General features: G+C 35.9%; 4 protein-coding genes across 5 annotated transcripts; 2 read left to right on the top strand and 2 right to left on the bottom strand.

Moving 5' to 3' along the window:
• The first annotated feature begins 2,737 nt into the window (after nucleotides 1-2,737).
• Nucleotides 2,738-5,554, top strand: LOC9326367 (calcium-dependent protein kinase 10). The gene is made up of 7 exons (XM_002892976.2): nucleotides 2,738-3,696; nucleotides 3,846-3,989; nucleotides 4,079-4,231; nucleotides 4,323-4,438; nucleotides 4,527-4,694; nucleotides 4,795-5,025; nucleotides 5,144-5,554. Exons 1-7 carry the CDS (start codon nucleotides 3,054-3,056, stop codon nucleotides 5,315-5,317), a joined length of 1,629 nt encoding a protein of 542 aa, XP_002893022.1. The 5' UTR covers nucleotides 2,738-3,053; the 3' UTR covers nucleotides 5,318-5,554.
• Nucleotides 5,432-7,986, bottom strand: LOC9326366 (protein NRT1/ PTR FAMILY 2.9). Its single transcript, XM_002890258.2, has 4 exons — nucleotides 7,828-7,986; nucleotides 7,183-7,400; nucleotides 6,535-7,088; nucleotides 5,432-6,452 (listed from the first exon to the last, which is right to left on the bottom strand). The coding sequence occupies exons 1-4, from the start codon at nucleotides 7,916-7,918 to the stop codon at nucleotides 5,552-5,554; spliced, it is 1,764 nt and encodes a 587-aa protein (XP_002890304.1). The 5' UTR covers nucleotides 7,919-7,986; the 3' UTR covers nucleotides 5,432-5,551.
• A 1,143-nt stretch (nucleotides 7,987-9,129) lies between these two features.
• On the top strand, nucleotides 9,130-9,391 carry LOC110224979. Its single transcript, XM_021013263.1, is given in 2 exon segments — nucleotides 9,130-9,323; nucleotides 9,326-9,391. Coding segments are annotated over 2 exon segments (162 nt in total). The 5' UTR covers nucleotides 9,130-9,226; the 3' UTR covers nucleotide 9,391.
• LOC9326365 (isochorismate synthase 2, chloroplastic) lies at nucleotides 9,384-18,214 on the bottom strand. 2 transcript variants are annotated; one of them, XM_002890257.2, is made up of 15 exons: nucleotides 18,003-18,214; nucleotides 17,692-17,880; nucleotides 12,075-12,310; nucleotides 11,866-11,983; nucleotides 11,671-11,787; nucleotides 11,437-11,583; nucleotides 11,286-11,360; nucleotides 11,120-11,188; nucleotides 10,876-10,994; nucleotides 10,722-10,779; nucleotides 10,371-10,481; nucleotides 10,113-10,197; nucleotides 9,846-9,943; nucleotides 9,670-9,762; nucleotides 9,384-9,573 (listed from the first exon to the last, which is right to left on the bottom strand). In XM_002890257.2, exons 1-15 carry the CDS (start codon nucleotides 18,129-18,131, stop codon nucleotides 9,526-9,528), a joined length of 1,692 nt encoding a protein of 563 aa, XP_002890303.2. In that variant the 5' UTR covers nucleotides 18,132-18,214; the 3' UTR covers nucleotides 9,384-9,525. The 2 variants fall into 2 exon arrangements, with proteins under 2 accessions (XP_002890303.2, XP_020868921.1); XM_021013262.1 differs by lacking the exon at nucleotides 18,003-18,214 and having other exon boundaries at nucleotides 16,768-17,788.
• Between the last annotated feature and the right edge of the window lie 1,886 nt (nucleotides 18,215-20,100).

Raw genomic sequence — 20,100 nt, 5'->3', positions numbered from 1 at the left:
TAAATTTGAAGTTATGCCTGCTTTAAAGTTGCCGACGATAAAAGCATGTTCACTATTTCTTCCTTCTTCGGGAGATTAATTAGAGGTTTGAAAAAAAAATCGAAAAACGAGATTATGTTGGATAAAAACATTATGAAACTTTTATGAACATAAAGACGATAAAGTTTTTGGATGAATAATGATAGGTTCACAATGTTGGTGTTTTTAGTAGGTTCATAGATAGGATCATAGGAGGATGGAAGGTCTAGTTGGGCAATAAATTGAAACCGCTTTTTTCTGACCTACCAAATATTAATTTGATCGAATCATTAACAAAAAAAAATACAAATATAAAATCATGTATATGAAAAAGTAAGTCTGGGCACGAAGCGGATATCCGGAAAATTTGAGATATTCGTTATTCGATTCATCTCAACCGAACACTTGATTTTGTGATTTGCTTTGATTTGAAAATTTTCGGATATTCGGAAAATCGAATATCCGGATTTTTTTGTGATATTTGCGGATATTCGCTTCGATACTTCTGCACCTACTAAAATCTTAAAAAACTAAGCGCTCTAGTGTAAAACTACGAAAAAAGAAGATAAAATTTGGAGAAAATAAATCCTCGCAGGATTCCAACTTTTTATTTTTAAGGGATATTGATTTTTTTTTTAATAAATTCTCCTTCACTAATAAAGACTATTAAATTGTGTTAGAGACACATGTACAAAGAAAAAAAACTGAGTTTACAAATACAAACCAAAAATATATTAGTATATATATATATATATATATACTAATATATATCAAAAATTACGGATCGAAGAGGATATCCGACTTTAAAAAAATCATTATTTGTTATTTGCTTCAGTTTTCACGAATACTATATTTTTCTATTTGCTTTGCTCCAAAATTTTACGGATATTCGGATATTTCGAATCGAATCAAAACAAATATCGAATCGAAGCGGATCTCACGAATATTTTGTCCAGGCCTATGAGAAACTATGTAGCTTGCTTTAAAATATTTCAACGTACGCATACTTAATCCACCACATGTCCTCCCTTAAAACAAAAGCACTTAAGCTATGGGGTTGACATGAAATCACAAATTCCATTTTTTGTAAAAAATAAGTCTAAAATTTTTAATAATGGTAAGAAATGCATCATCAAAGACCATTTTCATCGAAAAATCCCTGATAAAGTTTCAATCTCTAATCCTTTGTGAAAAATCTTACTATATAATTAATGATACTTAATTAGGTATTTTTCGAATATACACGCGCAACACACACATATTTTATACTGTATATGGATTTAATGGTATCCCGAGGTAATGTAATGTAAATCCAAGATAAAGAAAACGAGTATCCTTTGACAAAATTAATAATGAAAACGAGTATGACATTGACAATTGAACTTGTAACGAAGTCAGGATAGGAAGGACTTGTGGGTTTCTCTACTTTCTAAGCCAAAAAAGATACTCTTCATTGATTTTTTATTGTTTTCTGTTGTTGACTTCCCATTAATGGAACCTTTCGTATTTTGCTTCTTCTTTTCGATTTTTTATTTATTTATAAATTTGTTTTTTTTTTCTACAACACCATAACTATTGCTCATAATTGACGAAGTCTATACACCTAATTTCTTCCTATCCTTTTTTTTTTGTTGTCGGCAATTTCTTCAAAACTAGAATCTAGATTATAATTGTACACATACAAAATCAGAAAAAGAACTCGACTTTAAAACAATGCATTTTTTTCTTAGCATTTCTTATCTCAGATAAGTACTAATGTAGATATGTCGTTGAAATCATCACTCTACTTAAAAAATAAATTTCGTTAGAGTATTTACTTTATTTTATGTAATTTAAAAGACAAATAATTTTTTTGGTTAATTTTAAAATAATATAGAAGCATCCATTTTTGTTTCTTTTGTGAAAAAAGGAACGAAATGTTGTCTAAAAACTTTAAAATGACTTATCCAGTTTCCACAAGCAATTCCCACTTTACCATTCGTCAAAACTAAAAGTTAATAAATGTTTAATCATCAGTAATTTCAAATTAGATATAACTATTAAAAAAAATTGCTCTAAAATTCGAAATAAAATATTATTATGATTTCTCTATTATTTTTGTAAAAAATCCATTGCATATCTCTAGATAAGAAAAAAGTTTGGGATCAACGTCGCACTTATTGTTGTTTCTTACAATCGCAGAGTCTCACCGTATCCACCACGCTGGTCAACAACTTCAACAAAACTCTCTTCCTCGAACTCCAATCTTGTCCCTTCATTTTATCACTACGAATCACACCAACGGCTAATATTGGCCTCATCGCTAAAACTGTTATACGTTTGGCCTTTTTTGTGTTGAAGTCTGGCTATATTGTTTATTTATTTTAAATAAATGCTATTTTAATAAGGTTTTAATATGGCAAATTCAACCTTAAAGTCTTCTGATTTTGTAAATCTAAAAGTTTGAATTTTCTAAAATTATTGTTGTCGGTTATCTATCATTTGCATCTTGATAGATTTCAAAACTATCACATGATCATGATAAAATTATAATTTATAGTCCATAATTAAAAATACTTCAATGATTTTTTTTCTTTTACTAATAGTCTAATACCATTGAAATGCAAGAGTTAAGCCAATAAATTCAACAAAAAAAATAAAGAAGTGAATTCTATGAGTTACAAGCTTGGACCAAATTCCATCTAGAAGAAATATATATAAAAAATAATTAAAAGTTTCTAAGAAGATGGTGCAATGGTTAGAAAAATCTTTCAAGTTAGACGATAAATATTAACTGTATTATAAAGAAGATACCTTTTTATATTGAATCAAACAAAATCCGAAATTTCGAAAGGTCCGACTTTTCTTCACCTGAACCCGCGTTTTCTCTCCCAACACAACTCTCCAATTCGCCGGAAAATCGCCACCACCGTCACCTTCACCGTCATCTTTGGCGTCGATATGAACTAAAGAGATAAGCTTTTCTCTTCTATCAACTTCTCCTTCTTCCTTAATCCTCTTTCTCCCCCAAGTTTGCTGAGTTTCTTAACTCGGCCATGGGTAACTGTAACGCCTGTGTAAGGCCAGACTCAAAACCATCTCCGAAGCCGAAAAAACCCAATCGAGATCGGAAATTAAACCCATTCGCCGGAGATTTCACCAGATCCCCTGCTCCAATACGAGTTCTCAAAGATGTAATCCCTATGAGCCATCAAACTCAGATCAGCGACAAATACATCTTAGGTCGAGAATTAGGTCGTGGCGAATTCGGAATCACTTACCTCTGCACTGATCGTGAAACCCACCAAGCTTTAGCTTGCAAATCGATTTCAAAACGGAAACTTCGAACCGCCGTCGATATCGAAGACGTTCGTCGTGAGGTCGCGATTATGTCTACTTTACCTGAGCACCCAAACGTAGTTAAGCTTAAGGCTAGTTATGAGGATAACGAGAACGTGCATCTGGTTATGGAGCTTTGTGAAGGAGGTGAGCTTTTTGATCGGATCGTTGCCAGAGGACATTACACGGAGCGTGCTGCTGCAGCTGTTGCGAGAACTATTGCTGAGGTTGTGATGATGTGTCACTCTAATGGAGTTATGCATCGAGATTTGAAACCTGAGAATTTCTTGTTTGCTAACAAGAAGGAGAATTCTCCACTAAAGGCCATTGATTTCGGCTTGTCTGTGTTCTTTAAACCTGGTAAAGATCCAATTTTTTAGTGTTTGTTACATATGTGTGTACTTGCTTATATAACTCAGTGGATGATTCTAATTTTAGACTATCCTGTTTTATCTTCATTGCAATGTTTGTGGAAACTGGTATAGATATCTGAAATTTCTTTATTGCAGGAGATAAGTTTACAGAGATTGTAGGAAGTCCGTATTATATGGCTCCAGAAGTGTTGAAGAGAGATTATGGACCAGAGGTTGATGTGTGGAGTGCAGGAGTTATTATCTACATCTTGCTCTGTGGTGTTCCTCCGTTTTGGGCTGGTTAGCTTCTTTTATTTCTTCTAGCAGCTGTGTAATTGTTCACGTATGTCGATTAGATAAACTGGTAAGATTGTGGTTTCCACTGGCAGAGACTGAACAAGGTGTTGCTCTTGCGATCTTGCGGGGAGTTCTTGATTTTAAGAGAGACCCTTGGCCTCAGATATCAGAGAGCGCCAAGAGTCTTGTGAAGCAGATGTTGGATCCTGATCCGAGTAAGCGGTTAACTGCTCAGCAAGTGTTAGGTGAGGTTCTTGTGTTTCTGTTTTTTTTTTTTGGTCGTAGTTACCTTAATTCACAACCACGACTAACGATTTTCTTTTTCTCAACTTTCAGCTCACCCATGGATACAGAATGCAAAGAAAGCTCCCAATGTTCCTTTAGGAGATATAGTCAGATCGAGGTTGAAGCAGTTCTCTATGATGAACAGATTCAAAAAGAAAGTTCTTCGTGTAAGTGTTTTCTACTGAAATTTGTAGATAGTCTATTGTTTGAGCCTATATTTGGTTTGATCATTATCATCCCTGTTGATGCTTCCAGGTAATCGCGGAGCACTTGTCTATTCAAGAGGTTGAAGTGATCAAGAACATGTTCTCACTTATGGATGATGATAAGGATGGTAAAATAACTTACCCAGAACTCAAAGCTGGGCTTCAGAAGGTCGGTTCACAACTTGGTGAACCAGAGATCAAAATGTTGATGGAAGTGGTAATTTTTTTTTAAGCATTGCTCTTCTCTGATTAAAGACCAATTCAGTGTTCTGCTCTGATAAAAATTTAGCTGAAATCTGTATGGCTTTGATGCGCAGGCGGATGTCGATGGAAATGGGTTTCTAGATTATGGAGAGTTTGTAGCTGTGATAATTCACTTGCAGAAGATAGAGAATGATGAACTTTTCAAACTAGCTTTTATGTTCTTCGACAAAGATGGAAGTACATACATTGAACTTGATGAGCTACGAGAAGCTTTAGCTGATGAGTTAGGGGAACCAGAGGCCAGTGTTCTAAGCGACATTATGCGTGAAGTTGACACTGACAAGGTTCTTTCAAATATCTATAAAAATCCCCTCCTTTAAGGCCTAACAATTAAGCTTGTCAAAAGAAAATATATATCGCTCTGCTTCTGAGTCGGATTTTGGGGTTGTTTGCTTTTTACAGGACGGGCGTATAAACTATGATGAGTTTGTGGCGATGATGAAAGCTGGAACTGACTGGAGAAAGGCATCAAGACAATATTCAAGAGAGAGGTTCAAAAGCTTAAGCCTTAACTTGATGAAAGATGGGTCATTGCATCTCCATGACGCTCTCACTGGACAAACTGTTCCTGTTTAATTTTATTCGTTATCACCAAAAACAGAGCAATGCTCCGTTTTTTCCCCATTTCATTAAATGGGAAATTTCCGGCTTGTTCTTTGAGGGATGGGGGTTTTACGGAAGCTATGGTCCTTTTATATATAAAAAACATTTTACATTGTATTTGAATGTAATGTTTTGTTCAAAGGTTGTATTTTATTGTCTCAAAGCAACTCAAAGCCCTAAACCAAAGAGTCAAAGTACAGATCTTTATTACACTGACACCTTATCAAACTCGTCAGAAGACTTGTCCATGTCCTTGTCCTTGGCCACAACATCTTTGTAACGGTACCAATGTGAGACCAACAAGAAATAGGCAAAGTTTAGAGTCATAATACCAGCAACCAAGAAGTAGAAGTACTCTAATCTTCCCTTGTTTAAATCTTCCGGAAGCCAGCTTCCTCCCGAAAATCCCTCTGTCGTATCGTGCACCGCCGATAACAAAAAGGTGCCGAGGTAACTCGCCAATCCAATTCCGCAATAATACAGGGAACCAGCAAAACTTCTCATGTTCTCTGGAAACTGTTTGTAATAAAACTCCATTTGTCCAACTCCAGCGAGGGCGTCCGCGATACCCATTAGCACTAGCTGAGGAATCAACCACATACCGGACATTGAAGAGATTGCGCCTTTTCTTGGGGCAAACCCTAGCGTCGGTTTTGTGAGAGCTACCTTTCTTCTGTATTGTTCTACAATTGCAGACACCATCATACTTGTGATGCATAGAAACATGCCTGCTCCAACTCTCTGCAGTTGTGTGATACCGCCGTCTTTGCCTGTATACTTTCTAGATAAAGGTACAAGGACGCGGTCATAGATTGGTATGAATATTGTCATCCCAAGCATTAAGAAGACGGTATAAGTCGCGGCTGGGATCTGGAAACTTCCTGAACCAAGGTGTCTATCGGATTGAAGAGACTGAAATATTGTGTAGGTTGTTTGTTGAATGTAAGCTAGGTAGAATAAAGCGGCCGGGAGCCAAACCGGAAGCACCCGGATCACGCATTTCACTTCCTCCACTTGTTGCAAACTGCAAAGTTTCCATGGATCCACCGGCGACCCATCTTTGTTCAACTTGTCATCTTGTGTTTGGATTGCCGATTTGTCAAGAAACCTGCAAATTAAGAAAACCCTAAAATGTTTCTTATTTGTTCCATAAGAAATTAAACTAAGAGAAATGAGGAGGTATTTAGTACCTGAACTGCTCTGTATGGCCCAGTTTCGAGTTCTTGAAATCCTTCCCGATGTAGTTGTAAAGCTCGTTAGACCCAACGGGCTTTAACCGCCTCTTCTTGATGGCGACAACAATGACACGAGTTATGCTGTGAATGGGACTGCCACTAGCTTTAACTTTGACATAGAGCTTAGAACCAGCGAAGAATATGATGCAACCAAGTAACATTAGAATAGCTGGGATGGCTAAACCAATACTCCAGCTCACATTTGACTGAACATAGACGATGAGCGTTAACGACACCATCTGAGCAAACGTGAAGGTGAAGAAATACCAATTGAAGAAACTCTCAATCCCTCGTCTCCCTTCTTTTGTCTTCGGATCAAACTGATCAGCACCAAAGGGAAGATTGCACGGCCTAATCCCACCGGCTCCAATCACCAGCAAAACCATTGCTCCAGCGAGAAACATGATTTGTCCAATAGATGGCCCACTGCACACGCTTCCTATTTCCTTAGCGCATTTAGCTGGATGCAGCTGAGGAAACACAGCCGTTAGATCCATCGCCACCGAACCCTTTGAATCAAACACAACAAAAGATTCATACTTTCAGACACAATCGGCAAGATCAGTGAGTTTTTCAAACTGATGAATAGGTTTTAGATTTTACGAGAAAGCAAGCGATCATGGCGAAAGATAGGGTCTTGTAGCGGCCAAAGTAGGAGTCACAGAGGAAAGCGGCGACGATGGTGCCAAAGTTGCTAGTGCCACCGTAGATGTTGACGACTTTCGCAGCCGTGATGCTCTTCATGTTGAAAACCGTCGTTAAGTAAATGACCAGATTCGATGAACTCCCAACAATCCCCAGCTTCTCAAATGTCTCATTTCCTACCAAATTAAGAAACAGAGCATTAAGCTACTCTGTTTATAAAATCCTCTGTTTTTTTTTCTATCAGTTTTTTTGTTCATTTCAAGATCGAAATGTTATAATTTTTTTTTTATAAACACATTAAAGAAACTGATTCATAAAATTCTACTATGTTTTATGAATCACATGTTTCATAAAAAAAAAACATACAAAGAGAGCGTAAAATTAAAAGCTAATGACTTTTATAAAGTCCTCATGTTTTTCATCAGTTTCTTGTTCGTTTCAAGATTATGATTGTAATTAAACAAAAATCATAATCTTGAAAAAAACAAGAAACAATGAAAAAACATGGAGACTTTATAATTGTGAAGTAAACAAAAATATTTATTAAAAGAAATAAAACAGTACACAAAAATATAAGAAATAGTAATATGGATTAATTAATACCAATGATGAAAGGCATGACTTTCCATCCTCTGTAGATGATCTTAGACTCATCATCCTCCGTAATGTTCTTCTCTGTCTTCTCAACCTCCATTTTTCTCTCTATGCTCTTCTTTGCTTTCACTAAGAGTGTGTAATGTGTTAGTATATGTGTGTGTGTGTATATATATATATTTAGTGGGAAGTGAGAAGGATCTCATTATGAGACCAAAGAAGTTATTTGGAGATTATACCAAAACAAAAGTGTTCGATTAGAATAAAGATTTGACTAAAAAGACTCGGCTTTATCGAAAGGAGAGGACTGGAGTTGGTATTCCTAACTGCATAGTTTTGATTTGTCGACAAACACACTAAAGTTGGGATAACTTATTAGTTTATTTGTTGCAGTGACTTATGTTATATTCTTAACTCGTTATTTAAAAATTAAGTAGCAGTCAATATATAATTCATCTTTAATATCTGTAATATCGACAACGAATCTATCCTTTTACTTTCCATCTAGTAGGTATTCTTAAACAATGTGGAAAAAAAAAAGAGAAAAGAAGAAGAAAGAAGAGTTGTTTAAGAATCATATATTGTGCCAATAAGAACATATTTATGTAATGTTGACAATTGGCTTTTAGTTGAATGCAATAAACTTTCAAAAATGCAAAGGGAATCTTCTCGCTACCGTTACTTTTTTCTTCTCAAAACTTTGTTTATGTAAAAGAAACATTTAAGCATGCAAAAGAGAAATAAAGAGACAATCATTGCAATAAAAAATCATGTTAAATTGTTTTGATAAATATGACCCTCAAGATGGGTAAATTGTATATTTCTAGCTAGGTTTAGAAGAAAAATTAAAAGTTTATCTATATTTTTTTGTTTTTTTGTTAATTAAAAGAAATAAACGTCTATATTGTAATTTGTCAGTGAAGAATGAATCAATTAGACATTTATTTCGAAGTTTTCTATACCCTCAAAAATAGAAATTCACCAATTACAATTTAATTTAGAGAACAAAAGTACAAGTTAACTAAAAAAGATGGTACATTTGCTTCTTCTTTTTAGTGATGGGTAAAAGAATATTTGTATTAATTTCATAATAAATAAAAAGTTGTCTTTGAAATTATTGCTACAGGAATAAAGCATTTTAATTTTATAGTGAGATATGATTGTGAAGAACAATTAGAAGAGAATATGAGTGATGGAGGAGACAGTTTTGATTAGCAAGGGAACAAAAAAAGTATCTTTTCCTAAGAAGTGATAAAACCCAAAAAAATCAAACCCCTTTTGATTGGATTAATCCAAAAGAAACCACCCATCACTTTTTCTGAAACCCCATTAGCACTATCGGTAATCTAATTACGTTCGTTCGTTTATAAATAGTAACAAAAATTTCGTTTTTGGAGCCTTAATTATTATGTTTTGTTGTCATATAATAACTCTAAATAATTTGTCATTTTTTCGTGAAGGTGGAAATATACGTCAGCTTTGGATCATAACGTGCGTAAGTGTTTCATAGACCTCATTGTCGTCGCTTTAAAGGCTTCTATTTTGGTCAGAAATTGGACAACATATAGCTAAAAGAAGATTTGAATTGAATCATGTAGCATCATCATCATTAGTGTTGCTTCTATTTACGACATACACATTAATGACCAAACACAAATGATACAAACCAATTTAGTTAAACAATCTCAATTCACGCCTTTCTTTTCTTCAGTTGATCGGTTGCAAAGCTGACTCATGTTCAAGTGACTTAGTGAACTGCAAGAAACACATAAAAATCTGATTTGAGATTTCATTAAAGACATGGAGATGGCGGTAAGTGTGTTTAACAACATTCTTGAAAACGTTTTTCACCTGAGAGATCTTAAGCTCAAGCTCGTTCCACTCCGAGGATGGATTGCTTCCTGAGACTATTCCTGTTCCTGCATAGATCAATGCTCCAAGACCCTGGGATACATAAAAGGGATCAAGAATATGCAAGGTACTAGTTTGCTACACTGAGGGAAGTTGTGATAAGTGAGAAAGATCACCTTTTCGACTAAAGCAGATCTTATGCCTACAGAAAATTCACTCTCTCCACCACCAAAGAACCCAATAGGTCCAGCATACATTCCTCTATCAAATGACTCTGGAAACAATAAGAAAATATATCAAATCTGAAATCTTAATCACTTGTCAATCCTGTCAAGTATTAGCATCTATTAGGCGATGGCTTTCTCTGCAGACGAAATTCTTTTTTCCGAAAAGACTTAGTGCAAGAAAATTTGAAAAGGCAGAAGAATCAAAGCATATCATACCAATTTGCTTAATCAAAAGCCTTGCTTCCTCTACTGGACATCCGCAAACAGCTGGTGTCGGATGCAAAGCAGTTAAGATGTCAAACTGAAACAGAGACAAAGATATTTTGAGGTAAGAGAGAAAATGTAGCTTTCTTCACTGTATTAGATTACAACAGATTATAAGTTAAAAAGAAACTCATCATGTCTATTTTAAATAACAAATCAAGTGATTTAGATGATCATTAGATACTAAATCATGTAAAATCGTCATCGAACCTCATCATCTTCTCTTCTTAGCTGTCCTGCCAATTGAGAATATAGATGCTGTACTCTTGCAAGCTTTCTCACTGATTTTTGGGGTTCAACTACTACCCTGTCACATATGGTCTGCATGCAAAGCAGAAGAGAAGATGATAAGAAAATAAAATCAGAAGGTTATATATAAAAAGACATTCTAGATGAATATGTTTTCGCATTCACAAAGATTCTGCTAAATAAAGCTATCTGTTATGTGAAACAAGTACCATTATACTTTTTATGAGCCAAAAAATGTAACCTAAAGGCATGATTATACTCTTCTACTTGAAGCCGGGAATTGAGGTTGATGAGCAATAAGATTGAACTTACTTTAAGTTTTTCTCTTATATTCTCTCGGACAATAGAAAACTCAAGATCGTCTTTGGGACTGCAAAAGTATTTTGCAAATAATATTAGTACACACATCTGAAAGTTTCTAAGAATGCATCTTGTAAGTGTTTAAAGCACAAAACAAACAATTGACCTGGTTAGTAAGTCGCGCTCTATCTCCAATTCACGAACCCTTGAATCACCTCTAGGCCTTGTTGCAGCCAAAGCCTCACTGCAGACACCTAGGTGTTTTCTGTGGAAGAGTCTCTCAGGCTGTTCCATAAATATATATGTCAGAACTCAGAACCAACCAGCAGTTGATTTCACATCTTTTCTCAGCAACACTATCTTAGCAGCTAAAAAACAGAGTTTGCTAACAACTTGACTAAGTAACCTACCGTGTTCCCTATGAATGCTGGTGCACTGGGTGGTTGAAGACAGAACTGGTACGCGTCTTGTCCTTCACACTGTTATATTAATAATTAGACTGAGATTTCAACACTTAAAATTTCTGTAACCCGAAAAAGTGATTAGTCTAACAAATGAGTGAAGAAGTGAAGACACCTGCAACCGTGCTAACCAAGCGATAGGATCAATGTCGGTATCCGTAATGATTCTGCTGCTGCGTGCAAGCACAACCTGATTCCCAAACCAAAAAAATTGAAACCCATACCATAAATGTACAAAAGAAAGGAAGATATAGTTCCTTAAGTACCTTGCTTAGCGGCGATTTTTTGTCTTTTATAATCTCGAGAGCACTATTTACAGCCGGGTAATAGGCTCCTTCACTTGGAACATGGTTCTTGCTAAGAATAGAAACTCCTAGAGATTCTCTGCGTAATCTCATTATAACAGAAGAAACCTGATAAAACCAAATATTATACATATACATTTAGCTGATTATGTCAAATAGTTGATAAGTAAGGAGCAGATTTCAAAAATGGTGAACCTGAAGCATAGTTTCCTGAAGTGCTTCAATAGCATTTTCAAGCGTCCATGAGAGCTCATTGTCCCAAGCAACAGTTACAGCCTGCATTGAGCTTCCTTCAAACTCATCAAACTCGACCTATGTGTGTATCAACCAAACAAAGTCATTAGTCCATCCTTACAAAGATTCTCTTAAGGAATCAAATTGTTCTAGTACCTGAGGCACTGTAAAGTAAAACGAGCCAAAATGTTCCCATTCCACAGCGATCTTCCCGTTAGGATCAAATCGAAGACCTCCATACGCGCGAATCAGAGGAGACTTTGAAGACAGAAACCTTTAAAACAGGGGAAATCATTCTGGTAAGCGAGAAGACAAAGTAGAAAGAATCAAACTTCATGAATATCACGAGTTTTCGGTGCTGGTACCTTCGGATCGATCTCAAGTCATCATGAGAAAACGGATCCAGATCGCGGAAAAAGACAGCAGACCCGATTCCAGCAACACTAACCGGATTACGATCAGATGATCCATTGTCATTCGAGAAGTCTTGAAGAAGATCTGGACGGACGGTGTCACTACGACGGGAAAAGAAACTGCGAGGAAGAACCTCGTTCTGCGCATGAAGCCAATCGATTGCTCCGATTTGCTGCTCAATTGGTACCTTCAATCACAAGATTAAGGTCTATAAAAAATAGGGCTTTTATTTTGATTTTGCGCGGGAGAGAATCTAAGTCGTTAATTTTTGATTTATTATTTTTTTTTTTTGTAACTTGCAAGGCACTTACCAGTATCTTTTTCTTTATGGAAAAAATGTCATTTAATAGCCGAACTTTCAAATTGTGGCCATTTGGCACACCAACTTCACATATGGCCATTCTATACATGATAAAATCGTTGACTTCTTTTTAACACATGACAAAATCGTTGACCACGCCAAAACAACACCCGTTAACGGATCCGCTAACACCCGTTAACACCCCGTTAACACCTCCGTTATTTCCCAAAACGACGTCGTTTCGGTCTTAAAACAAAACTTCAAAAATCAAAATCCCCAATTCACAAAAATCAAATCCCTAATTTTCGAAAGAGATTCTCCGATGAACTAACAATTGTGAATCATATCGTTGATTGGGTCTGTAATTGAAGCTGCAATGCAAGGCGAATTAGATAGAGAAGAAGAGGTTGTCGTCGGAGATGGAGTTCCATGTCCTCCGACGGAAGAAGCTTCAGAGTTAGCTGGCGGAACACAATCTTCTCCCGGAGCTAAAGGTCGAGCTTCACGACGGCGTCGGAAACGAAAAAGAGTCAGACATGAAGAAGAGGAGGATGAAGAGCCTGAAATGGTGCATGAGCCTGACCTCGAAGATGACTGCGTCGTGTATGGTGATGAAGACTGTGATGCTATTGATGATGCAGTTGGCGGTGGAGATAACGATGTTGTTGATGATGCAGTTGATGGTGATGGTGGAGACAACGATGATAATGGTGGTTTAGCTGTGGAAGAGAATGTTAACATGGAAGAAGATTTTCCCGAAGCTTTAAGAGGAGACGAAGGTGGTACTGATTCTGACAGTGGGGATGACATCTGGGAGGATGAGAAGATTCCAGATCCTTTGTCATCGGACGACGAAGATGAAGACAGAGCCGAAGAAGAGGGAAATCAAAGTGAAGAAGAGGATCCAGAGGTGTTGCTAGCTCTGGCGAAAACTTTCAACACTCCTGATGACTTCAAGCTTGCTCTTTTGAGATACTCCTTAAAGACAAGGTATGACATTAAACTTTATAGGTCTGAAGCTTTGATAGTTGCTGCTAAGTGTTGCTATGTTGGTGATGATGGTATTCTTTGTGGCTGGAGAGTCTATTGTTCTTATGAGAAAAGAAAACATAAGATGCAAATAAGAGCCTATGACAGTGAGCATATATGTGTTAGGTCAGGCTATTCTAAGATGTTGAAGCGGTCCTCAATTGCATTATTGTTTGAGGAAAGGCTGAGAGTGAATCCAAAACTTACAAAAAATGAGATGGTTACTGAAATTAAGAGGGAATACAACTTGGAAGTAACTCCGGATCAGTGTGCTAAAGCGAAGACCAAAGTGCTGAGAGCAAGACATGCTAGTCATGATGATCACTTTTCAAGAATATGGGATTATCAAGCTGAGGTTTTAAAGCAGAATCCAGGGACAGAGTTTGAGATAGAGACAGTTCCAGGGCCTGTTATTGGAAGCAAGTAGAGGTTTTATCGGTTATATATATGCCTTGTTTGAAAAATCGCTAGGCGCTAGTCGGGCGCTCGGCATGGGCCTAGCGATTAATCGGAAAATCGGATTAAAATCGGGGATTAATCGGGGATTAGTTTTAGGGTTATTTTAATATTTTTAAAACATATTAATCTAATATTATTTTCAAAATTGCAGTAAACACATAAAAATGTATTTTTGAGACAAATTTTATGATTTTTATTACAAATTTATGATTTTTATTAAAATTTGAACATAAACTCCCAATTTAAATGATTGAATAACAAAAATAAAAAGTTTTTTTATACTAGCAATTTAAAAAATAATCGGGGTATGTAAGATTAGACGGGGAATAATCGGATTAGGCGGGGAATAATCGGATTAGGCGGGAAGTAATCGGATTAGGCGGAGAGTAATCGGATGACTGATTTCTTTAAGGGATTAGTCATTAATCGAGGCGGATAGGGTGGGCCTAGCGATTAAGCGGGGAGTAATCGGGTCTAGGCGGGGATTTTTAGAACATGGTATATATGTTTTAATTCTCAAAAGGATTCTTGGAAGCAAACTTGTAGACCTGTGATAGGAATCGATGGAGCCTTTCTGAAATGGGATATAAAGGGTCATCTTCTTGCTGCTGTTGGAAGGGATGGCGATAGTAGGATTGTTCCTATAGCTTGGGCAGTTGTAGAGATAGAAAACGATGATAATTGGGACTGGTTTATGAGACACCTCTCTGCTAGCTTGGGGCTCTGTGAAATGCAACATCTAGCTATCATCTCAGATAAACAGTCGGTTAGTTTTCTTGGTTTATTAGAGATTGCTTATGGTTTTAAGTCTTTTATGAATGGTTTTCAGCTTATTTTCGTGTGTTTTCTTATGTTTTTCTGCAGGGTCGAGTCAAAGCTATCCATACCATACTCCCAGAAGCTGAGCATCGACAATGTTCAAAGCATATAATGGACAACTGGAAGAGGGATAACCATGATATAGAACTAACACGTCTCTTTTGGAAGATTGCCCGCAGTTACACCATAGAAGAGTTCAACAATCATATGGAAGAGCTTAGGAAGTACAATCCTCAAGCTCATGCAAGTCTGCAGCTTACTAGTCCAATGACATGGTCAAGAGCCTTCTTTAGAATAGGGACTTGCTGCAATGACAACCTCAATAATCTGAGTGAGTCTTTTAATAGGACTATTAGACAGGCTAGGAGAAAGCCTTTGTTGGATTTGCTAGAAGACATCCGGAGGCAATGCATGGTCAGAACTGCAAAGAGGTATATCATTGCTGACAGATTGAAGACAAGATTCACAAAGAGAGCCCATCTTGAGATTGAGAAAATGATAGCTGGGGTTAGAAATTGTGAGAGATATATGGCCAGAAACAATTTGCATCAAATAGAAGTGAATGGTGTTAGTTACTTTGTAGATATGGACAATAAAACTTGTGGTTGTAGGAAGTGGCAGATGGTGGGGATCCCTTGTATTCATGCGGCATCTGTGATAATATGCAAAAGAGAGAAGGTTGAAGACTATGTCAGCGAGTATTATACAAAGGTAATGTGGCGAGAAACATATAGGGATGGTATTAGGCCTGTCCAAGGGATGCCATTGTGGCCTAGAACAAGTAGGTTGCCTGTCTTGCCACCACCATGGAGAAGAGGCAACAGAGGAAGGCCTAATAATCATGCTAGGAGAAAGGGAAGAAATAAGACTGCTTCTTCTTCTAATAAGAACAAGATGTCACGGGAAAAGAGAATCATGACATGCTCTAACTGCCTGCAAGAAGGGCATAACAAGCAAGGGTGCAAAAATGCAACAGTCTTGAATCCACCACCTAGACCAAGAGGAAGACCAAGAAAAAGGCCGGTATGTTTTAAAGCTTTTTCTGTGTTACAACTCACTGAATTCATGTGTTTTCTGCTTTACAACTCACTGAATTCATGTGACAACTCACTAAATGCATTATGGTTTTTGGTAGGCGCCAGAAGTGCTTGCAACATTTCCTAGTGAAGCTCATCCTGGATCACAAGGACAAGTGCAAGGCTCACAAGGAACACACACGGCTCTTGGCTCACAACAAGGATCACAACCTCATTTTGCATCTCAAGGATCACAAGATACATCAGATCATCAATCACACGATGCACAAGCTCATCAAACGCATGGAGCAGAGTCACAACCATAAGCACAACCAGAAGGACAGGGGCTTGGTAGATTTGCATCATTGTTTCAGTGTTCTAATTGATGAAGATTTTCTGAAGTTTTTTTTTGTTTCTGAACAAAACATTTCTATTGGAGTATTTTGTTGTTTGGTTCTTCTATGACTTGTATTGTTCTTTTTGTTTAGTTGTATGAATGATTGTTGGTCTTTCTGACATAACTCTTATCGATCAAGAGAAGACAAATTTGTATTTCCATTACCAAAGGCACAACTCACAAGGATCACAAAGCCAAAATAGCATTTCATTAAAGCAAGACACAACACTAAAGACCAAACAACTAAAACTCATACCAAACAACAAAGAAACTAGTATCCTATAACAAGATTCTGGTTTTTGGTAGTAAACAACAGTAGGATCACAATTACAGTAACAGTTAAACAAATGCAGACCAACCACACTTTGATTCTCTTAATTTCTCTTTTGCTCCACGTTCCATTTTCCTTCAATTCATTGATCATCCACTTTAACTCTGAAATCTCGACTTGAACCTCAGATTTTGCATTGTTTATCTCATTGTCAATGATGGAAATTTTCGACTTAGTGTCTACAACCTTTTCGTACACACAATCTTCGACCCATTTAAACAAATGGTCCTGCATTATAGTTGCAAATATATTACCGACCAAACCCAAAAAATACTAAATCAAATCTACTTACATCATTCAAGGTTGGACATCGGAAGAACGGTCTTCCTGGGTTCTGCTTCGTCTTCGATGTGTAGATGACAACGTCTAACCCGCAGTGACACTTTGAAGGAAACCCACGGAACTCGCAACCTCCATCTTGAACACTCGAATTACCTGACTTGCAACTCATATCTCGTGTAGAAGACGGAGAATTTGATGAAAATAAAGAAGATTTCGAGCTTAAAGGAAGATATTGCTGAGAATTGAAAATTTTAGGGTTTGAAATCGATTTGGGAATTTCTCAGAATTGGAGAGCTTTTGAAGTTTTGTTTTAAGACCGAAACGACGTCGTTTTGGGAAATAACGGAGGTGTTAACGGGGTGTTAGCGGATCCGTTAACGGGTGTTGTTTTGGTTTGGTCAACGATTTTGTCATGTGTTAAAAAGAAGTCAACGATTTTATCATGTATAGAATGACCATATGTGAAGTTGGTGTGCCAAATGGCCACAATTTGAAAGTTCGGCTATTAAATGACATTTTTCCCTTTTCTTTATCTAAAAACTCAAACATTATTCCTCCAGATAAACCAATGAAATTTAAAATCTTACTTCCTTACATCAAGAAATAACTAATTATTTTCATAAACAGATAAAACCATTAGTATATTATTATATGATAACAATTTTTCATAAGAAAGACTGTTGTTTGATATCTTTTTGATTCTAACAACAATTTATTTGCATAAATACAAAAATGTTGAACCAATGATGCAAAATAGTTAAAACCTGACCCCATACTATTGGGTAGATAAATTTTAAATCTAACAATAAAGTTTAAATGGAACCGACAGCAAGAAATGAAACAATATCACACATACCAATGCAAGAGCTCCACGTGGCTTAAGCTCATTGTTTGCCTTATGAATTTCGGATTGGCACAATAATTTATTACGTACCTGTAATCGGACAATGCCGGAGGAGATTGGAGGCGGTTGAGATTTAAGGTCAGAGACGGCGGTTATCAGCCTCTCCGTCGCGGCCGCCGGAGACGAAACCGTGGAGAGAGTCCTTGTTTCTACCGTACCAAGTGGTGCTTTATGGTCAGCCTCACATCCGTTCATATACAGTGAACAGCGAAGGAACCTCTGTTCATGAAGAAGGTTTCCAATTATTTAATACTCCATATGCTATTACATAAAAAGACAAAAAGAAAAAAAAAAAAAGACAGAGTGGTTTTGCTGATAATGATTGTAAAAGAAAAACAAACCTGGCGAGAGACACTGCGAGAGGATAATTTGGTGAATGAGGTTCGAGAGTAGCTTTGGAAGATCGAAGTGGGATTGTATTTTTTAGGGTTTGTGCCCAGAAAATGAGATGAACATTGAAGCGACGCCATTAGAGAGACTACGAAGATGTTGATATTATTGTTTTTATGCAAGGCACTGATTGAGTCTTGAGGTTGTGTGATATGCCTTGTCTGAATTACCTATCCCCTATATATTAATTGAGAAACATTTTAAATAAAAAACCTTACCTTCACGTGTGATTTACAAGACTGCCATGCTGACATGTCGCAACCAGAGAAATTCTGAGCAAACTTAATAATTGTCCAATATTTACTAGACTAATTACATATAATGCCATTAGTGGTACTTATGCATATTTTTCCTCTATATTTAAGAGATTAGCAATTAATAAAGGAAATTAATTAATAAAAACTATATATATTGACGAAACAAGTAAAAATTATATAGCATAAATCATGATGAACAATATATAATATAAATGTTTATTATATGTTTTGTACTTATATTTTCTTATATGTTTTATAAAAAACATTTAGAATTTTAACATATATGACATTTTATTTTTTGTTATAAATTACAAAACATCTAAATATATATGTGAGCCCATATGTTTCTTAAATATATTTGGAACATAGTTTAAAACTATTAGTTTTACATAAATTAGTTAGTAACATTTCATTTATTACACATTCACTATGAACAATATTTCAATATTAATCTATGTTAAAAATGTATCCGCTTACTCATTATTTTCAATATATTTCTTTTCAAATTTTTACCTTATCAATTTATTAAAACTTTTACACGGTTTATTCAATTTAATTAGTCATTTACTCATTTTAGTTACAATTTATTTACAACTCAATACCTTATCGTAACAATATAAATTGATTCATAAAATGAGGGATATGCAATAAATCAATCCTAACTACATAGAATTATCAAGAATAATAAAGGATAATAAAATTTTATTACGTTTAAAAAATAATTATTCATACTCTTTTCAGTTTTTATATTGAATTGTTTCCAAAATAAAATCTTAATTAAAATACAAAAAATATTCGAATATATTTCAGAATTATAGGAATGATATTTCAAAAAAAAAACTTTGGTCAATATTTTAATTTAAAATCTTATTCCAAATATGAAATATCCTAATTCCTAACTAATAAAATCTCCAAAATATATGAGTTACTAAATCACATTCAAATATTCACACTTATATATCAAGTGATAATATATAATCGGTTTCCAAAAATTGTTTATATATTTCATATAACTATTTCTTCCCGCACATAGTGCGGGTAAATCATCTAGTATATATATATATATATATGATCCCGAATTAGGGCCCACATTATGTTAAATTTCGTTTTGAGATTCATGAAATTTTCTCAAGAAATTATAGTCGTCGTGGTGGCTCATTTACTTTAATATATAATGATGGTGATTTAATATCAATTGTGTGATTTTAATAACAAAATGGAGATTATCTTTGGTAACCAGGATTTTATCATTTCTTTGGAGTTGTTATGGTTACCGGTGGTAGCTATTGTACCATCTCCATTTGATGTCGTCACAAGTATTTTCTTGTCTCGATGATTTTGTTTGTGTCTTGTTGTTGAAGTTGTTGCAAGTTCAAGTCTTAGTGGTGTGATGAGTTCTCTCCTTTAGCTTCTTTGATATGTGTTCTAGAGGAGCTAGTAATACTAATGGACGTTCGGTGTGGTTTTGAGTTGCATTTTCAAGCTCTGTGCTAACCGACTCGAGGAGTGAACTTGGTAGAGTGAGCTGATATCGTTCGTTTTTCTTGGTTCGTGAGATTCCATTATGAGAAAACTCATGGATTTGTTTGATGAGCAACTCTCACATGACATGGGAGACGTATGTGATTGAGGGTTTTAAGTACTTAATCGTTGACGGCTCAATCTCGAATCTCCGTTGAAAGGCTTTTAGTGCAAAGCCTCATAAGTAATTTGGCTTCTACAAGTCGCACTCGTTCTTTGTCTTCTCCAACTAATCTGCGAAAAACAGCAAAATTGTATTCACTTCATTAAC

The sequence above is a fragment of the Arabidopsis lyrata genome (assembly GCF_000004255.2).
Source record: "Arabidopsis lyrata subsp. lyrata unplaced genomic scaffold ARALYscaffold_1, whole genome shotgun sequence".
Classification (NCBI taxonomy): Eukaryota; Viridiplantae; Streptophyta; class Magnoliopsida; order Brassicales; family Brassicaceae; genus Arabidopsis; species Arabidopsis lyrata.
This window is presented reverse-complemented; position numbering and strand designations above follow the sequence as displayed.